Raw genomic sequence first — 20135 nt, forward strand, 5'->3', positions numbered from 1 at the left:
GCCATTTGGAACAAAAGTGATCTGAAAAATGGCATGAATTCCTGGCTAAGATTGAAGAAAAATGAAGGAAAGTCAGAGTGACCTGTTTTTTTTTTTTTTTGTGTGGTGTTTTGGCTTAAGAGGAGTGGTGATAAAGTTATTTTAGTTCCAACAGAAACTAGTGAGAATGTTATAAATGCTATTGAATGTGTAGCTTAGTGCTACTGGAGATTTTTTTTTAGCTCTTTTCACATTTAAACACTGGAAAGGACTCAAAGGCTGGATTTAATGATGGGTTTCTTTTGGGGAAAAAGAAAAAAGATATACAGTTGCTGATCAAGCTGATAGTTGCCCAAGAATAATGTAGCAAGTGATTTGAATAGGAAGTTTATGGCACAATCTTCATGGCTTAGATGGCGTTAATTGGAAAATATATATTTTAATGTTGTCTTAAATACAATAAATGCTTCCTTCTCTTATCAGCTGCATGTACAGTTTGGGTGGGTGTCTCTTCACGATGTTGTGTTATCCCTGCAGTTGTTGTCCAGTAAGGAACAGCAGACAAAAGCACTTTGAGCGTGGCAATAGGTACTTCACTCTGTTGGGATTCTGAGTGCTGGGCTGAGAGGAGTTGTCTAAAAGAGAAGCAAGCGCAGGGGATGAGGGAGGCATTTTCTCACTGGATTATATAGTCAAGAGCCTTCCCATTTGCAGAAAACATCAAAAGTAAACTCTGCTTGTATGCTAATACCTTGTTCTTCCATCAGTGAGACAGAGGAGAGCTAGCGGTCTTACTTCATTTGGCTGTAGGTGTCCATACTTCCATGCTTACTCAATGTAGCAATAATGACTAGTCTTTTGATGTTTAGGAAAAATATGATGGTTGTTTGCTCCGTTTTCTGTCTTCCTCCGCTACTCTCTGGTCCTTATATAGGGAAACTGATTCTTCTTGACCTCCCTTAGGTTGAAAAGTTCTGTGGAGGAGCCTACAGACCTTCTTGAGTTCTCCAAAGATGGAGATTCTACAGCACCTTTAGGCAACCAGTCCTTAACCATACTTGTTATGGCAAAGTGTCTTCTTTACTGTTTCTTCAGGTAGAGCTACTCAACCTCTGCCTCTTTCAGTTCTTCAGGTGAGCTGGGTGTTGCTCTTTGACAATTTTATATTTCTTCACTGGTGAAGCTTCGGACAGAAGAACATTTGAGCAGTTGGTACAGGGTCTCTGAGTCCTAGTGCAAGCTGGTGCTGGGGTTGGCTCCTTGTACAATGCAGGCATTTGAGGCTGGTAACATAAGGGTGCTGCAACTTCCCCTATTGTTAAATTTTTATTGGACAGGTTGTGATTTTTCAGCAAGGTCAGATTATTTGGGATCTAAAGATGCCAGATGGAAAGCAATGGAAAAGGTCCCTTGTCCTTAATTCCCTGGGCACCTTGTTCAAAAAGTGTATTAGCACTGTGGTGCTTCATTTGTTTTAATATAGATACTGTTTTTGTTATCATAAAAGATGAAAGTGTGCTGTTACAGCTATCCTGGGTGTGTGTTCTGTATTTTAGAAATCAGAATATATTACGCTAGTAGATTTCTGGCTATATGTTTAATATTTTTTGATATTGATGGAGTAGTATTCAGTTAAAGTTACTTCTGAAACCAGTTTCTTGTAATGAAAATTCTTTACTTACCTAAATTTCAATTTGGCTTAGTGATTTTTTTAATGTCTCTGGTATAATTTTTCATTATAATTGTAGCTGGAGTACAGACTTAATTCCATCTGAAGTAAAAGCTTTTGCCATCTGTTTATGTGTTACTAACTGAAGAAAGTTTTTCAGAATTTCAATGTCACTTTTCTACTAGTTTAATGACTTGTATTAGATGAATGGTGTTTCTTTTTCAGTTAATTTTTTGAGACGAGATTTAAAGGCAAATATTCACCATTAACACCATGTTAACATTTGTTTATTCTCTTCAATAAGATGACTCTGGGTTAGGGCAGTTTGCAAGCCTTAGAAAAGTCCTTATAAACACTTATTTCCTGAAGATATTTCAAGTAGAGGAGAGAACAAAAAAAGACTGTGGTTTTTACATTTTTTTTTCAGTCTGTCTGTTAATGATAATTTTTAAATGGTCTGTTGAAACTGTTTTGAAAAGCAGCTTAAGTTGGCAGTTGATACTTTCTTTTCTCTTTTATTAGTCTCATGCTTTTTTCCTGCGTGGAATGATTCTACAAACTCTTTGTGAATAAAGTGATGCAGCAGCACAGATACTGTATTTAGTTGCAGATGAAATACTAGAAGGATTATGTTGGCTGTGAATGTTGACTGTAACAGTTGTGTGTGCACTTTTCATTTTCTATACAAATTATAACTACCTATTTAGTAAATGGGGGGGGGGTCAACAATCAGTTAGAAGCAGCTAGAAAAGACTTGTGCTTTAAGAAATAATAAAAAGCACATATGCAGTTCCAAATATTAACAACAATACTACTGTAAATACAACTTTATGTTTAGCTCAATTGAAGAGTCGAAGTACAATTGGGTGAAGAAATGGAGAACCTTTAGATTCAGTAGAGTAGCTAAAAAGAGAAAATACAAGATGAAAACAAAACTCAAAAAGGTTTGCAGTGGGGCAGTATGGTGAGGTCTGTGTGGTGGTTGTTTTTTTTTTTCATTATAGGATGCATTTGCACAATGATAACTTTCTTTGTTTACCTAATCTAATGATGTGCTAGATTATCTAATTATGTAAGTCTGTAATATTACGTCCTTAATATTTGCATATGAGTAAGCCTGGGTAGGAGGAAAGCACACTTACTTTCAAGGTGTATTGAATGTCTTGCGGCAAAAGACTTCAGTTTTCCTCTTGGGGAATAACAGAGTTCATGCTAAATGATTAACCACATCTAATTCACTTTCAGATGAGGTAACTCTGCAGTATTCAGTGTAACTCTTGTAATCCTATTACTAGTGTCAGTATATAGATATGTTGGGTTAGTCGTATAGCAGCTTGTGCTAAATTTAAAGTTCTAGCAAACTGTCATCTACCAAAACAAACTGACAACTCTCAGGATCCTGAAATTAGTATCAGACTAATTAGTAAAGTTAGTCCAATCAAATGTCAGACATTAGGAATGCTTGCTTCTTGAAATGTTGTTGAAGCACAATATGATAAGTAACTAAGCATTTATTGATGACCCCAAATTAATAAGTTATAACAGGACTGGATATAGGAGTTGATATTCCTATGAAACAGTGAGATGGCCACACCTTTAAAGAAGGAAGAGATTTGATAGAGAGGATATGGGGGGTGTGTGTGTTGAGATTTCTTTCTATAGAAAGAGAACAGGAGTCTAGTCAAATTCGAATGACTTTGTTTAAATAAAAAGAATACACAGAAGTCTTGTATGATGGTAATGCTTGCATGAATACTAGTTTGTTCAGATATTTCCCTTTTGCAGGAATTTGCTTTTGTGCACTGTGTTAGTCCGTTTTTCTGTTTGTGTGTCACTGTTTGTATAAATCATTAGTATTTGGATTTTGTAGAGTATTACCTGTATAAATTCTCCACTGAATAAACTTAAAAATGTATTACAGCTCCTACTTTGGATGATATAAAATGGAATATAAATGTGACTTCAGTAATATTGTAATATTCTAAACTGTTAAAATAGTCCATGGAAAAAAGTATTGTCAAAGGTTCTTTGTACTATAATTGAAATGTCCTATGAGCGTCTAGAAAATGTTAAAATTAAATACAATTATAACTTTTTGTAGGTTGGGCTCATGTGGTTTGTGCTCTGTACATTCCCGAGGTGCAGTTTGCAAATGTTTCTACAATGGAACCTATCGTGTTGCAGTCTGTTCCTCATGATCGTTATAATAAGGTATAATTATGTCTTTTTCTGTTTATCTAATGTACTTATTTTAAAACTTGTGAGCTTTAATAATCTAAAACTACACTTCTTAGAATTGTATAAAATGGTATAAAATTACATGAAATTCATAAATGTATGCAGTAATGATATATGTTTTCTGCTATGACTTCATGATAAATTCAAGAATTAAGACAGCTATACTATTAAATTAAGCTGTAAGGTTATCTGCCATGTCTCATTATTCTTTTACAGATCAGGGGCTGTTTTGTTAATTAAACATATCACAATCTTTGACTAACAGTTTATTTTGAAAGGAATGTGAAATATTTCCCATAGGTTAAAATATTATTACAGCTTATTTGAAATGTTATTATTAATTATCACTAAGTCCTACTGTTTTAAGTATTGATATGAACATACACATGTTAATAAACATTTATTTTAGAAAGAAAAACTATGCTAATATATTAAGGCAGAAGCTTGCAGACTTTTGCCTTTGTAAACAGTATTCACTTTAGTGGGATTATTTGCTTATAGAAGAACTGCTCCTAAATAAGTGGCAGTGAGGTGGAATGTTTTATGAAGTGTGATGAGACTACCAAAAAAAAAAAGACAAAAGAAGCGCAAAGCAATGTAATAGTAACTTACTAATGTTCTTTATTGACAGTTACATTTTTCTGATTGTTTCACTCGTGCTACCTCTTCCTCACTAGACTTAACTACATCCTCCTTTGTATTTTCCCTTCTGCACGCAGCAAACTGTCTGAATTTCTGATGAGTTTTATTATGTATTTTTGCTTGTGTTGCTCTTTTTACCTCTGGTTTCTTTCTTTTACTTTGTTTCATGGTGGTTTGTGAACATTGGGGTAAAAGGAATAGACTGTGTTACAAAAGAAAGAAAAAAAAGCATGCATCACCTCTTGTGTTCTTCCTACAGGGAAACCAGATCAGTCCTGTTCACATTGCCTCTGTGACCTTTTTTTTTTTTCTCTCAGTTTACATCTCTGATTTATGCACATATGTCTTTAGTCTTTAATTCCTTTTTGTTACAACTAAAGCTGCTTCTTTCTTGCACTGTTTTTGTTCCAAATATATGATGTGTAGTTGTTTTTCGCTCCTAAAATTCCAGTTTGCAATTTGTTGGTCTATGGTTACTATAATTTTTTTTGCTTGCTAGATAATTACTGGTGCCATAGGGGTGATGTAGATACGAGTTGCTGGTGTTGTCTAGCTCTTAGTTTTCTGAGTTTTTGGTCTGTTTTCTGATTCAAGCTGATTTTTCCATGTCAGCAGTCAGCCTAAAACTACTTTCATACAGACCACCACAGTATATTGTAAAATATCATGTGACCTATCAGAAATTTCAAGATTTGGGGTCACACCCCTAGCCTGCATTTTTTTTTTTCCTCTGTTTTTACAGAGGTCAGCTTTGCTGCCCTTGTTTGGTCTGTTTGGTTCATGGAGATGTAGCAGTTGTGGATTTCAGGGGTATAAAAGAAATGACTGTAGTGCAGTTGCTGCAGCAAACCTCCTGAAACCCGTGTGACTGCACTGCAGTCTGGCTGTAACAGCCAGAATTTAAGAGGCAGTTGCTGACAGGTGACTCTCCCAACGTTTTGATAAATTTGTAGCCAGTGCTGGGTTTGATACTGCTGTGGCCAAACTGCCACCAGTTCCCAAGTTGGTTTTGAGCAATACCCCCGAAACCAGTACAACTATTAATTCACTTTTCAGCTAACCTGCAATAATTACCCCCCCCCCCCCCCAGCTATTCAATAGAAATTGTGTTTATTTAAATGATACATTTTTTTAGATCAGAAACTTTGTAAAGCATTTAGAAGTAGATGTGGCAAACAGTTCTTAAATTATTTGTTGCACATTGTGAACAAATGTAAACATGTAATTAGAAAAATAAGACTAGAGTTGTTTCTCTTTTTAGGGAGGCTTAGTGCTACTTTTATTCTGTGTGCCAACTCAGGTTAAAATAAAATTATTTTAAGAAATATTTTATTCCCAGTGAAGTCCTAAATAATTCTGCGTGTGTGGCTGGATAGATATAGAAGGCTAGCATATGGAATTGGGGGAAGATAATAGGCCAATGAAAATTACTGTAAGGGAGAATTTATACTGTATTCTTCAAAAAAAAAAAAAGAGAAACATCATTGGATTTTTTGCCAGGAGATAGCGCTTAATTTAAATTTTTTTCTATGCACTTATTTATTTACTGAACACTGCAAAATATGCAATATTACAAAGTGCAGCAATCTTAAATGCAAGGAGAAACACAGCAGACAGCAAAGCATGAGGCTTGTAAGCGTAAAGACATTTGACTGCTATTTCCCTGAAGTTTTCCTGCTTCTGGGATAAAAACCATCTTATTACAGAATAAATCCACTGAATTACTTGATTAGTGAGTTAACTAACAGGAAAGCTCTTCTTACACAGTCCCTTCTGAAAATAAATGGACTAGCAGTTGCTCTCCTACTTAGTAGATGTTTGTTATTCCTTGGATGGTTATGCATGGATAATAACTATTTATTTTATGTTAGCCTTATTTGTCTCTTTTAGGTTCATTTGAAAGTATGTGGTGGTTGAATATAATTACTGCTTTTAGGAATCTCTTTTCAGAACTGATTAAAAAATAAGTGCATTTGAAGTTTCTTGATCTACCTTGTAGTAAAGGCAGCTGGTAGATTTTTATTTCAGTACTTCCTGCAACAATGACAAATTTCTGTACAGCTCCTAGGTTTGATTCTGTAAGCAGTCAATGCTTAGGCATTGCAAGGGAATGCTGTTGGCTGTTATGAGTAAACTGTTTGTCAAATTACTTTTTGTTTCATAAGTTTTTTCTTGCCTCATCTTTCCTTCTGTCTTTGCTGTTGCAAAGAAGGTTTACGTTTTGAATCCTGAAGGAAAAATATTGACAGAAACATAAAGGCAGCTTTGCAAAATATATATTTTGCCATTAAAGAAACAAAGATAATTTGTTGTGTTTTTTGAGTAAAATTTCTTTGCTGAGTCAAAAGCTTTGTGTAATGTTCTACCTGTTTTCCAGTGAGTCTGGGAGAAGTCTAAGTACTTTTCTTCCTTAAGAGCTTTGAAGGGCATCACTGTTGTAAGTGGTAGAACATGGAGTTATATATTTCCACATGCCAGAGGTTTCAGGGGACATGTAGCAATTCCATGGATTTGCAAATGCATGAAAGTCTTCCTTTTCCTGCATCGTGAAAGAAAGATGAAGGTTCTCTGCCTTCTGGAATAGTTTGTGTGTCTAAGAGAGGGCAGAAGTATGAGAAGCTCAGCTTTACAGAGAATTTGTTGTCTGTGTTGAAGTGGGAAGGTAAACTTCCTTGCCCCCATTTCGTTTGAAAGATTAGGAAACAGGTTTTATACTTCTCATGACTAGGAAGATTGGAAGTTCATTGAGCTTGTTAAAATGTGTAGGCAGTCCACCATGTTGAGTTTAAACTTGTTGGTAATGTAGCTGGGCGTTTGTTAATATTTCAGTCATTCTACTGTAAATTGGTTTAAGGGGCCTGAAACACAGACCCTGAATGTAGTATGGAGTGTTGAAATCAACAGGGCCTATAATGTTCCTATATGGAATGCTTATATTGCTTTTCTGTCTGAGCTTCAGTGAGGAAAAAAGTTACAGATGTTAAGGCAAAATGCTGAAAAAACAGAACAGTAAAGCGGAGCTTCAGTTTTGTGGGGTCTGTTGAAATATCTTCATAGAGGTATCTTACTTTTGAAATTACTTAATATCATTACTCAGATGAGGTTGACAGATCACAACCTTGTTTGTTTCTAAAATCTGGATGTGTCAGGTCATGGAATGGGAAGCTATAAAAAGCAGCCAGTCTCAGACCCTGTCAAACAGCTGAATTATCTGTGTGCGTTACCTTGATGTACAAAGGGAGCAAGGCAAGGAATTAAGTAGGATTATCCCCTTTCTGATTCCTCAGATGTTAGCATGTAGGGCATGATTTTAGGATATATTAGCTATTGAGTTTAATGCTTTTTAAGTGTCTTGTGGAAACTGTACAAGAGTGACTTACCTACCTTAGAGGCTCACGTGTTAACAAAAATCCTTTAGTTAGCTGACGTCTCACGATAAATGTTGTTCTAAATACCTCTGTAAAAGGCTGTTCTGATCTCTAAATTTCACTCATTTTCATGTTGTTCTGAGTAATACTGGTCTTGCAATATATAGTTTTTATTTTTCTTTTCTGTGGTATCTTGTTCCATTTTTCTTAAACTGTACCATCTATCATGCGTGGTTGATATTATTTTCATTATTCTGCTCCTTCTCTACCCCACTAAAGGGAGGTTGTGATACAATTGCAATAAGTCAGTTACATTTTAAATGTAGATAAGTGGGGGTTTTTGTTCCCCCCCCCCCCCCCTTTATATTTTCTCCTCTAAGATTGTGTAGTGGGATCTCTACAGAGGTAGCAATGTGTTGCTGATGTTGCCTCAATAAGGTTCTCTGTAATTTAAAAACAGACACTTGACTGCCCCAGTGCTGGAGGATACTTTCATTAAGAATCTATTCTTAAAATTGTTATATTTCACACATAAGTGTGATATGGTAGAATCTCTCTAAATGGCATTTTGGTGATTATAACAGTAAAAAATGGAAAGAGAATTAGTTCTGCCTGATTTTTCTCCCTGAAATGCTGGTGAGAGATTGTAGTGATGTCTGGCATGATAGTGAGCTCCCATACAGCATTGTATCTATGTTTATTAGCCAAATTAAAAAAATCCCCCAAAACTATTGAATAATGACAAAGATCTTGGATTCTTTTTGTACTGCTGTACTATCCCAGTAAAACAAATAAATTGACAAAAATGCTATGAAAAGATTTTCATGTACTAGACAGGTTGTTTTCATTTTAGCCTGTTTTTGGGGTTTAAGTGGGTTTGATGTACTAGTTCAAGCTTTGTTTACGAGGGTTCTTGCTTGATTAATTTCTAAGACGATTATGGGGCTAAGTCATGCTGAAATCAAAGCAGATCTTTGTTAAACACCATATTTAATTAAAGGTAACTGAGCATCATATGAATATTGAAAGATGCTGTGCAACTTACGAAAATTGTTTGCACCAAACATACAAATAAAATGTTGAGTTTGCAGGTTTTATGTATGTCATTTTGTAGGCATATGCATGCATGCCATATGATATCTTGTACCATTGGGCACTCAGTCTAATTTGATGTTTTGAAATGACACCAACACAGATAATGTTAAATGAATGTGAAAATAGTTATGACCTAAAAGGACATAAATGCAAACTGAAAACCTTTGGCTGTTTAACCATTTGGCTAGTTGAATGGCAGTATAGAATTTAAGTAAATTAGTATTTGTACTACTTTAGTGTTGGTGAAGTGTTACACAGATCCCAAGTGTATACCAGGTGATCTCCTTTTGCAAAAAACATAATTGGACTTTTATAAATAATTTCTTATATAAGCTCAGCTGCAAAATTCAGTAGTTATCACCCTAGACTCTCCTGTAACACAGAATTTGTGTGCTTCTTACCATGTTAAGTATTTTCTCTTTGATAGACATGCTATATTTGTGATGAACAAGGCAGAGAAAGTAAAGCAGCCACTGGTGCTTGTATGACGTGTAATAAACATGGATGTCGACAAGCTTTTCATGTAACGTGGTAAGTAGATTTTGTTGTTTAACATTTCTGACGTTCCAGGAAGTATCAATGCACTCAATATGATGAGTTAACTCTTTATTTAGTATATTTCTGAATAAAGACTTATAGTAAAGTGGTTTGTGTAGAAATATCTAACTTTATTACGATAGAGTTTGGCAGTGGTAGCATAAACATTGCCGTGAGCTGCAAAGCTGTCTGATAATACTCCCTTGGGTTCTATTATATGCTTTGTGCTCTTATGAAAAAGGTGTAATTGTGTGTTTGGTTTTTGTCTTGCATTATTTTTCATAGATGATACCTTATAGGATTTAGGAATGTGAAGACATTGTTTGCCTGCTAATTGATTTGATGTTTAGTTTTGCTGAATCAGTGGGAAAAATTATTGGGCTATGCATAAAAATCACAGAATGGTTGGGGTTGGAAGGGACCTCTGGAGATCATCTAGTCCAACCCACCTGCTAAAGGAGGTTCACCAGAGCAGATCGCACAGGAATGTGTCCAGGTGGGTTTTGAATGTCTCCAGAGAAGGAGACTCCACAGCTTCTCTGACAGCCTGTTCCAGGGCTCTAGACTCTCACCCCTTCTGGTACAGATTTCCAAACATATGGGAGTAATTCACCCCACTGGTTTTATCTAAAGGGTACACTTCTATCCTGAAGTATTCATTTAGGTTTCATGTATAGCTGTTGGAGAAAAACAGCTGTGTCCACCGTCTGACTCATCCGCTTTAAGATATTTAGTTTTGCCTGCTTTCAGGAGATGCTTGTCTCACTTTATGGACTTCTAGAAGAGGTTTCGTAATTAGACTAAACTACATGTCCACAGGTTGAGGGAGGCAAAAGGAGTTCCACCCCAATATTTGCAGCAGTATTTGTTTTTTCAAAATCAGCTGAAGCTATTTTGCAGTAGATAGATAGCAGATTTACACAGATTATCTAGCTACATAACCTGTGGATTTACCCATCTGTTTTAGGAGTGCCCCAGTATGCTTCTTGATGACCAGCTCAGTCAGAAAAATGCTTAAATTACTTAAATATATTTTCTTCAGTGTAATCAAGTTATGCTTTAAATGTCTTGTGCAGACCATAAGGATATATTTCTGTACTTTAGGTGCTGATTTTTTTGCCACTCTTCTTTTTTATCTTTTAATTACTATCTGTCAGGTTCTCTAATTTTTCATTGGATGTGATCAATGTCAAATTTCTTTTTATGGTGAAAATGGATTGTGTTCCTTAAAGCACACGTAGCATGTAAGGAGGTTACTTACTGGTGTGAAAAAAAGTACACATCCAAGTGTTTGGATGAAAACGTCTCTTTTCCTTCAAACACTTGGATGCATACAAGGGTCCTTTTCATCTTTTTAATTTCTTCCAAAACCCTGTTTCAGTGAATGCCATAAAGAACACGATAATTAGGTTAAAAATTAAAATATTTATCTTGCTGATTTTTAGAATTGTTTGATTCTAAGAAAAACAAGTATGTACTCTAAAATGATATCTAGCCAAAGAGGACTGTGGCTGAGAATATTGAGAGGCTGCCATAATATTTAAAAAATGGAAGAAAAATGTGAAAACTACAGAAGGCAGAGGTCCAGGGCGAGGTGTATCAATTTTGGATTAACAAAACTAATGTCTAAGGAAGAATGAGCTTGAGTCCATCTGGTTTTGTGTGGCAAGCTTAGAACGATAAATCTTGTCTTAAAGAGATCCTGTTATACGTTTTCTGTAGTTGGCATCTGCTGCAGGTATGCATGTATTTAGGAAGCATTATTTCAGGATTGCCCAAGAACATAATTCATAAATTAGGAGAAAGCGATTTTAAAAAGCAATGAAAATAAGCTGTCTTTTGTATTGTTCTTTAATTTAAACAATCCTGTGCATAATTTTGACTGTAATATTGCATTATTATGCTAATGAAAATGATATGGAAAATGAAACAGAATATTTGTTTTTTCAATGTCTAAGTTGGTTTTGATAAAGAAAATAAATCAACATAACAAATGGTGAAAAGCAAATTTGATTTAAAAAAATGTAGTAGAATAAGGTAATAATTATCCCAGGCAAGGAAACTTGTAAGTCCTGTTCTTTATAAAAGAAATTAACCTGCCACCGTCTTTTAAACCAATAAATATGGACTTATTATTGAAGTTATATTAAAGGTGTAATTTTCCTGGCAAAGCAGAGAAGGATGTATGCAACTTCAGAAAAATTTTGTCTTTAGATTTATAGTATGGTTTCGCTAAAAACCGTTCTTTCCATAGATAATTTTTGGCTTCAGTTTGAGCTAAAAATAATTGGAAATTGCTTGGTTTATTTATTTGTGGGAGTAGTTGCATAATAAATGTAGATTTTCAAGCTTTAAGCTTGTGTGAGTGGCTTAAAGACTATGAAAAAGGCATCGGGCCAAAGTTTTTTGCTGGCCTACAAATGTCATTTATGCGCTCGCATGCCATTAGAAGTCGCTTGCGTGGAAATCTCTTCTAGTAAATGCAGATATAAGTATTGTACATGATCAGCTGTGATACTGTGGTACGAGCTGATGTAAAATTGCTTTCCTTTAATATTGTGTGGTTTATTTTTAGTGCGCAGTTTGCAGGACTTCTTTGTGAAGAAGAAGGCAATGGTGCAGATAACGTCCAGTACTGTGGCTACTGTAAATACCATTTTAGTAAACTGGTATGTATTTGTTAAATTCTTTAAATAAATGTCACTAATTTACTTTTTTCTCTCCGAATTGCTGTTAAAACTAGAAATAATATTTTCATGTAGCTCAGAAAGTAGATTGTATTTCATTAAAACAATGTTTTAATCACAGTTACAGAAGTACTAGCTGAAAATGTTTTTGTAAGTGGTTACTTTCTAGATGTGTGGGTTTTTCCCCTCTGCCAGAAATAGCATACACATTTAGTGGTTTAATTCATTAAGTTCCTGTAATGTTTACTTTTGCTATTTGATTAGCTGGCTTCTAGGAATTTAGTCCATTTTGGAATAATCTAGACAATATTACTTGTTATACTGTGTGTTAGAGAGTACAGAAGCCCTCCATTTCTTTCTATATATGTTAAACGTTTTTCAAGTGTTTTTCCTTTCATTCTGTCTCTCACTGTGCAGCCTGTACGTTCACTGAAACACAACCTCAAGGATGTGACATGAGGTTTGATTTTTAAAAAACAAGCAAACAAGCCAACAAAACTTTTTGAAATTTTTCAGGTTTTTCAGTAGGTTTGGATCTGACCGCTGGAGTCTTTCATATTGCTTATGAGTTTGACAGTTCCAGATACCTGTTTCTGTGTATGTGTGTGAGTGTGTGGACTTGAAGGAATTACTGATGTTTTTTGAAATGTTATCTATTAATACTGAATTATGAAAACTAGAATAGGTAGGTTTAAGTTCAGATGCTGCTGTAAGGACAGCTAAACTTGAAGATTACTTGTTTTTGCTGCTAAAAATGGTGAATGCTTGGATACCTTTGAATATGTTGCAATGAAGTAAAAACACAGGGCCAATGAACCATCTTAGCTTTCTAGAATATAAGCTTCGTGAGGTTAGCTCTGTGCACTTGTGAACATCGATGAGTTTCCTTTATAATGAAGATAAGTCAGGGCTTTCTAGGCCCTTACTAAGTTAAGATTTTTAATTTTCTTGGTCTGTTGCTTAGCAGTGAAGGCTGGCTCTTACGCTATTATGCATTTTATTTGAATGTTCCAGTGCTGCTATGATTAAGAAGATATATATTTATTTAAAAAGCAAGTTTAATGATAAAGACATATTTGACATGTAATTAGTTAGCTTTCCATTGCAAAACTGCAGCAGTAAGAACAGTAAAGACTGGCAAGATCATTTAAGTGTTTCAGCGTTTCTTCAGGATTATTGTGACTATTGATGCCTGATAACTACAGGTGTTTAGTATTTTTTACTGAAGATGGTGGGTGGTGTATATCTGCCATATCAATTTGGTTGGCAAAGCGCTGACCTGAAGTGTCTTCATAATGCTACCTCAGTTATGATAAAATAACAAACATTTTGAACACTGACCCAGCATAAAGTATTTGCAGTCCCAGACTACGCTCTCAAACATTGCAGAAATACAGGCAATTTTGTCTGTTGCTTGTAAATGCATACATGATCACAGCATTCTGTGTCCTATTTTTAAAACCATTTAAATGAAAATATTGCAGACAGGACACTTAAATAATAAATCATGGAACCATGAAACAGCCACCTCCCAATGCACTTTAAGTGCGTGGCAGTGCCAGCACTGTGGCTTCGTGTGAAACTCATTTGAGCAGCATCTTCTCTGTTTTACGTGATGAAAATTTGGAAATGTGTCTAGCATATTTTAATCTTTAAAAAAGGGGCATATCTCATTTCTTTGGGGAAAGCATATTGTGCAAATTCATGGGAGGTGTAAAAGTTGCTGTAAGGATAGGCGTTTTCCTGGGTAGTCTTGTTCATTTTATTAGTATTTTGTCAGTTTTTCTGTAACTGAAGGTTTTTTTTTTTTTTCATCAAGCACTAAAGCATCTTATCAGTTTAAATGCTTTATACTTTTCATTTATTCAAATGGTTCATTTTCTTTATCCATAAATATATTTTCTCTTTTTAGAAAAAGAGCAAACGGGGATCTAATAGGTCATATGATCAAAGTTTAAGTGATTCTTCCTCTCACTCTCAGGATAAACATCATGAGAAGGAGAAAAAAGTAAGTGGATTTGTCGTTGTTAATTATGTGGCACATCTGCTTAATAGTATCACTTTCTGATAAATTTAATTTTTTGCTGAAAAGCATGAAGAAAATCTTGTTCCTGAAGCACTGAATAATAAATAACACAGGTGATAAACTAGAGGTACTAGGGTCCAATGAGGAAACATGTACAGGTGCATTAGTACATGCACCTTCCTGTTCTGTTTATCGTCAGTTTTGGGATACACACTGGAACAATCCATTGGGAAGGCTGTTTCTATGCAGCTTCCTTTGCTTTAGTTTTTCATTAGAGGTTTTTTTTTTGTGTAGGCTTTGTGACTAGGCAGGAAAGAAAAACAAGGATAAACATTTTAGCAAGTGTGCTGATAAACAAGTGCATCTAATTTTTTATGTTTTAACTTCTTATATCTTTTTCTCCTTATCAAAGAACTGACATCTCTTTTACACAGAAAAACACATTTTACTGTTACTGGTGATCAAGCCCACTGTGATGGCAAAACACTGTGCATTTCACATGAGAATCTTCCTATGAGGGTATAAGGAATGTAACTGACTGCTAATTTCTATTGTTGGTGTATTCTTTCAACAATTTAACTTTACATATTTTTTAAAACAAATTTTAAATTTATAATGATTATTAAATTTTTAATACAGCTAGATTAATAGTTGTCTATGTGGAATTTATAATCTAAATTCAACACAGGGTGATAAGAGACAGTGGCACAATAATGCAAATTTGCTTTGACTCTTTTTTAGCCCTCTAAAAATATATGCAGAATTGCTCACCTGCACACATCCTGTACAACTAACTCAACAGACTTTTCTGTGGGTGCAGGTAGACTTCATTTTGCATTATTCAAAATCATTACATATAAATTGAAATCAAAGAATGTATTGATCAACTGTCTATTATATGAAGGAGCTATATTTAAACTGTCAGGAAACTGACTAACAAATATCAGTCTCCTTAATATTTGATTTGATGTTTAAGCCCCTATCCACTTCGGATGGGTGTTGATCTCCGTTGTTCTTGGATAATCTAAAAAGTGTCTTTCAGTCTGGTTGATGGTGTAGGTGAATAGTTCCATCTTCATATGGTAATGCAGAAGAGACTGAATTACAATGTGGTTGTACCTCTAAATTTATGACTTAAATAATAAAAGTATGGGGTTTGGCAGATCTTTTTTTGTTAACACATGGGTAGAAAAAAACAATCTTGAATTACTGACTACAGAATTACCTGCAAGGTAAAACCTTACCAATATTTGCCATATTTTTTTCTTAGCTCACTTAGTTTTTCACAACTATCATCTTTCATGTCATGTTTTGTCAAAATACATGCGTGGATTTTTATTCACGTTGACAAAACTTTGAAGTTGAATTTGAAGAAACTTTGAGGTGTGAAGGTGTGAGCATGAGGCTCAATTTCAGTTTTGTATGTCTGAGCAGTGCAAAAAAACTGTTGCTGTTGGTGTTGTGTGCGCGTGGTGGTGTTTTGTTTTTTTTTTTAAACTTACTTCAATTGGAGATGCTGTGCTTCCTCAGGTCATAATACCTGTAAAATCTCCAGGGAACACCTGAAGGGACTTTTTAACAGAGTGTGTTCAGCCAAGGTATCAGCTAATTTTTCTGCTAGCTGCTCAGGTTCTCCTGCTCTGGAAGAGTTTTGGTATCGATCTTCTAGAAATAGTTAATGTTGTGGCATGCCTTTGCAAGTCCTGGCCTTTTTCTGTGGCTTGAAATTTGCTAGAAACAGGATAATAAAGTTCCTTCTACCTTTCATGAACTGAAACATGGTAATCCAGAAGATCTCACAATCTGTAATACCAAGCAATGCAGTTTGAAGCACTAACCTGTTATTTGACATTCAGTGGTTCTCATGGCACATTGTAGCACATTCACATTTAGATTATTGTCATATTACAGTAAATATGTGTATCTTTCTTCCCAGATACAGTGATGTTGCCCTGCAACCCTACCAGGAAGGGCACTCTAGTTTCTACTTTCATCTTTGTTCTTTGGAAATTTGGATAATCTGATTTTTAGGCATCCTAAAAGCTTTCCCTTTTGCCAAGCAGAGCCATATGAATTCAAGATTGGAACCGTTTTTATTGCTCAGACCTCAAAAGCTATCCATTTGCATATAAACTATTGTTCTGCAATAAGAAGAGATTGATCTGAAAATGTTAATATGGGCAGCTGTCACTTTTTGCAAACAGACGCTGACTTGAAAGCATGTGTTTTTCTTCATAGTATGTATTTAGTCTCTTCTGGGCACTGTGCTTACGAAATCAATAGTAAATATGTAAGGGTATAATAACTAAGAAAACTAAACCAAAACAACAAACCTTTGGAATTATTGAATTTGAATGAGGAATTTGAAGCTACAGACTAAATAGCATAGTAATAATCTGATTACTGCTGCACTAAATTTTGCTAATTTCTATGGTAGAGGTGTTTTAAATAGGGTTGTAGTATGTTGCTTGACACCCTCTTACAATATTCCTTTTTTCAGGGCCCAGGTGTTTACCTCAAACTTTTTGGGGAAAAACTTAGGCTATCCTGAGAGTGGCAAAATACCTTGCTTTGCTAGTGTGCCTGACAGCCTCATCTTTGGAAGGGACTAAAGAAGTAACTAAATGTGTCTGGGATTGATTTTGTGTAAAGAAAGTGTTTGTTGCCATGTATGTGAAAATTAGGCAAGCTTACTAGCATTATATGTTTGTCACTTCCAAAAAATGTGAATTTACTACATAGGAAATAAATATTATATAGCAGCTGAATATCACAACTTCTTTCTCTACTGAAAGTGTTTTGGTTTGAGCTGAGCAGGAAGGGGAAATGTAAAACTCTCTGCTATGATTGCTCATATGATGAAAAATAAACAAAAATGGGCTTGTGACTGAAGACTGCAATTGTCTAAGAAGTGGTGACTGAAGAGGCAAAAAGAACAAAATATTGAGGAGGAGCCCCAGGGCACTGTTACAGAAGTTTGAAGGTGTCAGTCTGAGGAGAACCTGAAATGCAAGAGCCAGGACAAGTGTTCTCAACACTGAGCTGCTGGCTAAAGGAAATTCATTGTGGGCGTCTTCTTACTGCTCGCCCTGTCCTTAAAGAAGTGTTACACATTTGCTGATTTTGAGGGGTGTCTCTTGAGCATCTAATAAGAGTGAGGCAGTGTATGACATTTGGCATGTTCATATGTTGGGGCTGTGAATTTCATTTAGGTGAAAGACACTTGGTGGTTTTAGTGTATTTTAATACTCTGTATAGGCTGTTGCAAATCAGGCCCTTGTGTATTCCTCTTTATCTCAACATCCAACTGTGAAAAGATAAAATTGACCTGCCATGCATCACGTAAGATTCTGTGCCAAAACTGGAACAGCTTGTAGTTCTTTGGGTTACCATTCAGCCGCATGATCAATGGTTTCATTTTTTTCTCTTTAAAAAAATAACATTCTGATTTAGTCCTGAAAAGTCAATTTATAGTACTGTTTAAAACAGAGTGTTACAAAGGCAATTCTAATGATGTAATTCTTCTGTTAATTGCCTCATTTCATAAACCTAATTATGTTGTTTGAACATTGGAGTTTTTGTGTAACTTTTAAAGGAAAAATCTCCAGACTCACCTCAGTAATGCAGTACCCTGATGCCTTCTTATTGATTCAGAAGTTTTGGTCCAGTTTTGTCAGTTTAATAGATCTGACTGTTTAATACTGTGAACTGTTTTTGGTGTATGAAACAAAATTATAAGAATGCTAAAGATAACTAGAGGAAAAGTGTTTTGCAACCACTTTGAAATTACTTCAATTTTGATTATTGAACAACATTTATCAAGCATTACTTCAATTGAGAATTGTGTGGTATGGATGCTAATGGTAATGCTTATCGACGTTGACTTCTTCCATATTCTATCCAGTCAGATGGAAAAAGGTATGCTTCTAAAATACCTTTAAAATTGGTCAGTAAGTATATACTGTATGTAGCTCAGTTTATAGATGTTTTTTTAATATCTATTATGAGCTGCATAACCTGGTTCTGGTTTCCTAAGACTGAGTTCTCATGTGGGTTCCCTGGTGTTCAAAAAGGGGTGACCTCATGCCGCAGTCTTCTGCTGTTGGTACTGACAAACAGTATTGCTTTTTCTGGGCACCTGTTCTTTACTGACTTCATAGGAATGTCATTTTTTATTTTTTAACATACCTCTTCCTGTCAGATTGTATTAAAAGTCTAGTTATTTGGGAGGGCTGACAGAGTATGACTATGTAATCAAAATTTCATTAGAAAGCTTCTCTATCTGAGTATATTCAGTAAAACAGATCTTTAAAGTCTGCAGGATTAAGAGCAAAGGTGGCATCTTGTTGGTTGATTTGTTGCCTGTTAAGTTCTGTGTTAACTTGTGCTGTCTTCTGTGGCAGCCTGATAATCAGCTACCTGTAATCTACTGGAACTGGCACCAGTTAGTATAGATGCCACAGCAAAATGATCTCTTGTGTAGGTCATGAAGAACTATGTAAGCAGATAAGCTCAATTTTATTTATTTAAAATTTTATTTTTATGTAGTAAGAGGAAAAGTAAGAACTTCTGTTTCAACTATAATGCGTATCATGGAATTACTGATTTGAATGCCTCATATTTTTCTGACCTTACAGGAACACAACATATATATTATGGAAAAAAGACTAATGCTTTTAGTGCACCGTAGCACAACAAATACCTCATAATAATATTAAGCTTGGCACGTGGGATTAGGTAATTATTGTAAAATCAAAATGACAAACACACTACCTCAGGTACACCTAAAAACTAGGCTGTAAGATGTAGGATTTTGTAAGGCTGCATTAGCTGCAGCTGTCCCTTTTCCCTCAAAGTACACAGTTTAGTCTTCTGCTTTTCACCATGAAAGAAAACAAACTCAAAACCTGACCCTTGCAGAACCTGTGCACAAAGGAATGGTGATTGATAGCAGTGATAATTGTCTCTGTAGACTGTAAAACTGAAATTCCACAGGTGGCAAAATCCTCAAGCATTTATCTGAAGAAATTCTGTTATTTATTTCTTGGAGCTACTACTTCACCGTGGTTTTTATAGGCATCTTTGGAGCAATACTGGGAGAATTAGAATTTTGAGTAGATCTCAAGCATTTAAAGTTCTTAGTGCTCATCAAACAAGACTGTGGTTTTGTAAAGAAAATCCACATTGTTAGTCTGAGTGTCTTCCTTAGTCTGCAGGGTTCAATCAAAAGCCTTTCTGTTTAGTTGAAAAATGGCTATGATATACTTCAGGTATTATTAGATGTTACTGTTAGTTATTTTGTTATATATTATTTATGCCACTATTACAAATTAATTCAGCTTTATCAATATATTCACAAAATTTTAAGAAAAGACTTTTTGTCTGATGATGATTTTGGTCTTTCTGCAAGTTCAGTGTTTTGCAGAATCATTTACTCAGCTTCTCAGTGTTTGTAATCTGCCACATTATAAGATAGAGGAGAGTAAATTTTGGATAACTGGGGAAAAAATGTAAGCTGAACTTCGAAGAAACTTGAACATTTGCTTGGGAAAATTATGTAATGTTGTTTGTCTTAATTTGAAAACTAAATGACACCTGAACATTAAAAATAGATCATTAAGGCTACTGCTTGATCTATTTTGTTGTTGTTTCTGTTTGTGTAATGTATCTTTCTTCCTACATTTCAATTCTGTACCTATAACTGTGAGAAATGTGAAGCAAAAGGTGCTTTAAGAAATTATTTTTCTTTGCTTTGGATCCTAGATTAATACGAGATTATTAGTACTTTATGTTGACTTTGTAACAGTTTCTGGAAGGTAATCCTGTTAGTTTTTTATAAAGTTGTATGTATGCGCTGCTCACCAGGTACGATGTTTTGTGTGCTGGTAGACCTT

General features: G+C 35.1%; 1 protein-coding gene across 8 annotated transcripts in view; it reads left to right on the forward strand.

The window, feature by feature from the left end:
* The window catches only part of MLLT10 (MLLT10 histone lysine methyltransferase DOT1L cofactor), a 141874-nt gene that overhangs the window by 42915 nt on the left and 78824 nt on the right, over positions 1 to 20135 (forward strand). For 7 of the 8 annotated variants that reach the window (XM_082044865.1, XM_082044864.1, XM_082044866.1 and 4 more), the window contains exons 5-8: positions 3750 to 3859; positions 9419 to 9522; positions 12104 to 12197; positions 14128 to 14223. In XM_082044865.1, coding sequence (XP_081900991.1) covers positions 3750 to 3859; positions 9419 to 9522; positions 12104 to 12197; positions 14128 to 14223 — 404 coding nt within the window. The remainder of the gene's footprint in view (positions 1 to 3749; positions 3860 to 9418; positions 9523 to 12103; positions 12198 to 14127; positions 14224 to 20135) is intronic. The other variant, XM_082044869.1, reaches the window with a different exon arrangement.

The sequence above is a fragment of the Streptopelia decaocto genome (assembly GCF_964273445.1).
Source record: "Streptopelia decaocto genome assembly, chromosome: 2".
Classification (NCBI taxonomy): domain Eukaryota; kingdom Metazoa; phylum Chordata; class Aves; order Columbiformes; family Columbidae; genus Streptopelia; species Streptopelia decaocto.